The 473-nt window shown below is 65.1% G+C and overlaps 1 protein-coding gene across 1 annotated transcript in view; it reads left to right on the top strand.

Annotated features, from left to right (window-relative positions):
* The first annotated feature begins 324 nt into the window (after positions 1-324).
* LEMD3 (LEM domain containing 3) overlaps positions 325-473 on the top strand; it is a 76,137-nt gene continuing 75,988 nt past the window's right edge. The window contains exon 1 of the mRNA XM_004700802.2: positions 325-463. Within this exon, the coding sequence (XP_004700859.1) occupies positions 325-463 (139 nt within the window). The remainder of the gene's footprint in view (positions 464-473) is intronic.

Genomic DNA, 473 nt, shown 5'->3' with positions numbered 1-473 from the left:
GTCAAGGTGTGGTTTAACAAGGCAGGTCCCGGGAATGGCAGTGGGAAGGGCAGGGCAGATAGCACAGCAAGCAAGACATGAAAACGGCAAGGAGCGGGAGAAGGTGCCGGGACCCCGAAGCGAAAACGTGGAAAAGCCCCGGCCGCGGGAAAGGCTGGCCGCTCAGGTGGCCCTTTCCCGCTCAGGTGAGCTCCTCCCGCGCCTCCCATTGGCCGAGGCGCTCGTGGCGGCGCTGGGAGGGCGACGCAGTCCGGTCTAGTTCAGGGTCTAGGGCGGCGCGTCACTTCCGGTAGCGCGGAGCTTGTAAAACACCCTGGAGAGAAAATGGCGGCGGCGGCGGCTTCGGCGCCTCAGCAGCTCTCGGACGAGGAGCTTTTCTCCCAGCTCCGCCGTTACGGCCTGTCTCCCGGCCCGGTGACGGAGAGCACTCGCCCGGTCTACCTCAAGAAGCTCAAGAAGCTCCGCGAGGAAGA

The sequence above is a fragment of the Echinops telfairi genome, unplaced genomic scaffold (assembly GCF_000313985.2).
Source record: "Echinops telfairi isolate 266 unplaced genomic scaffold, ASM31398v2 ScPeMD7_2;HRSCAF=8, whole genome shotgun sequence".
In the NCBI taxonomy this organism is placed as follows: Eukaryota; Metazoa; Chordata; class Mammalia; order Afrosoricida; family Tenrecidae; genus Echinops; species Echinops telfairi.
This window is presented reverse-complemented; position numbering and strand designations above follow the sequence as displayed.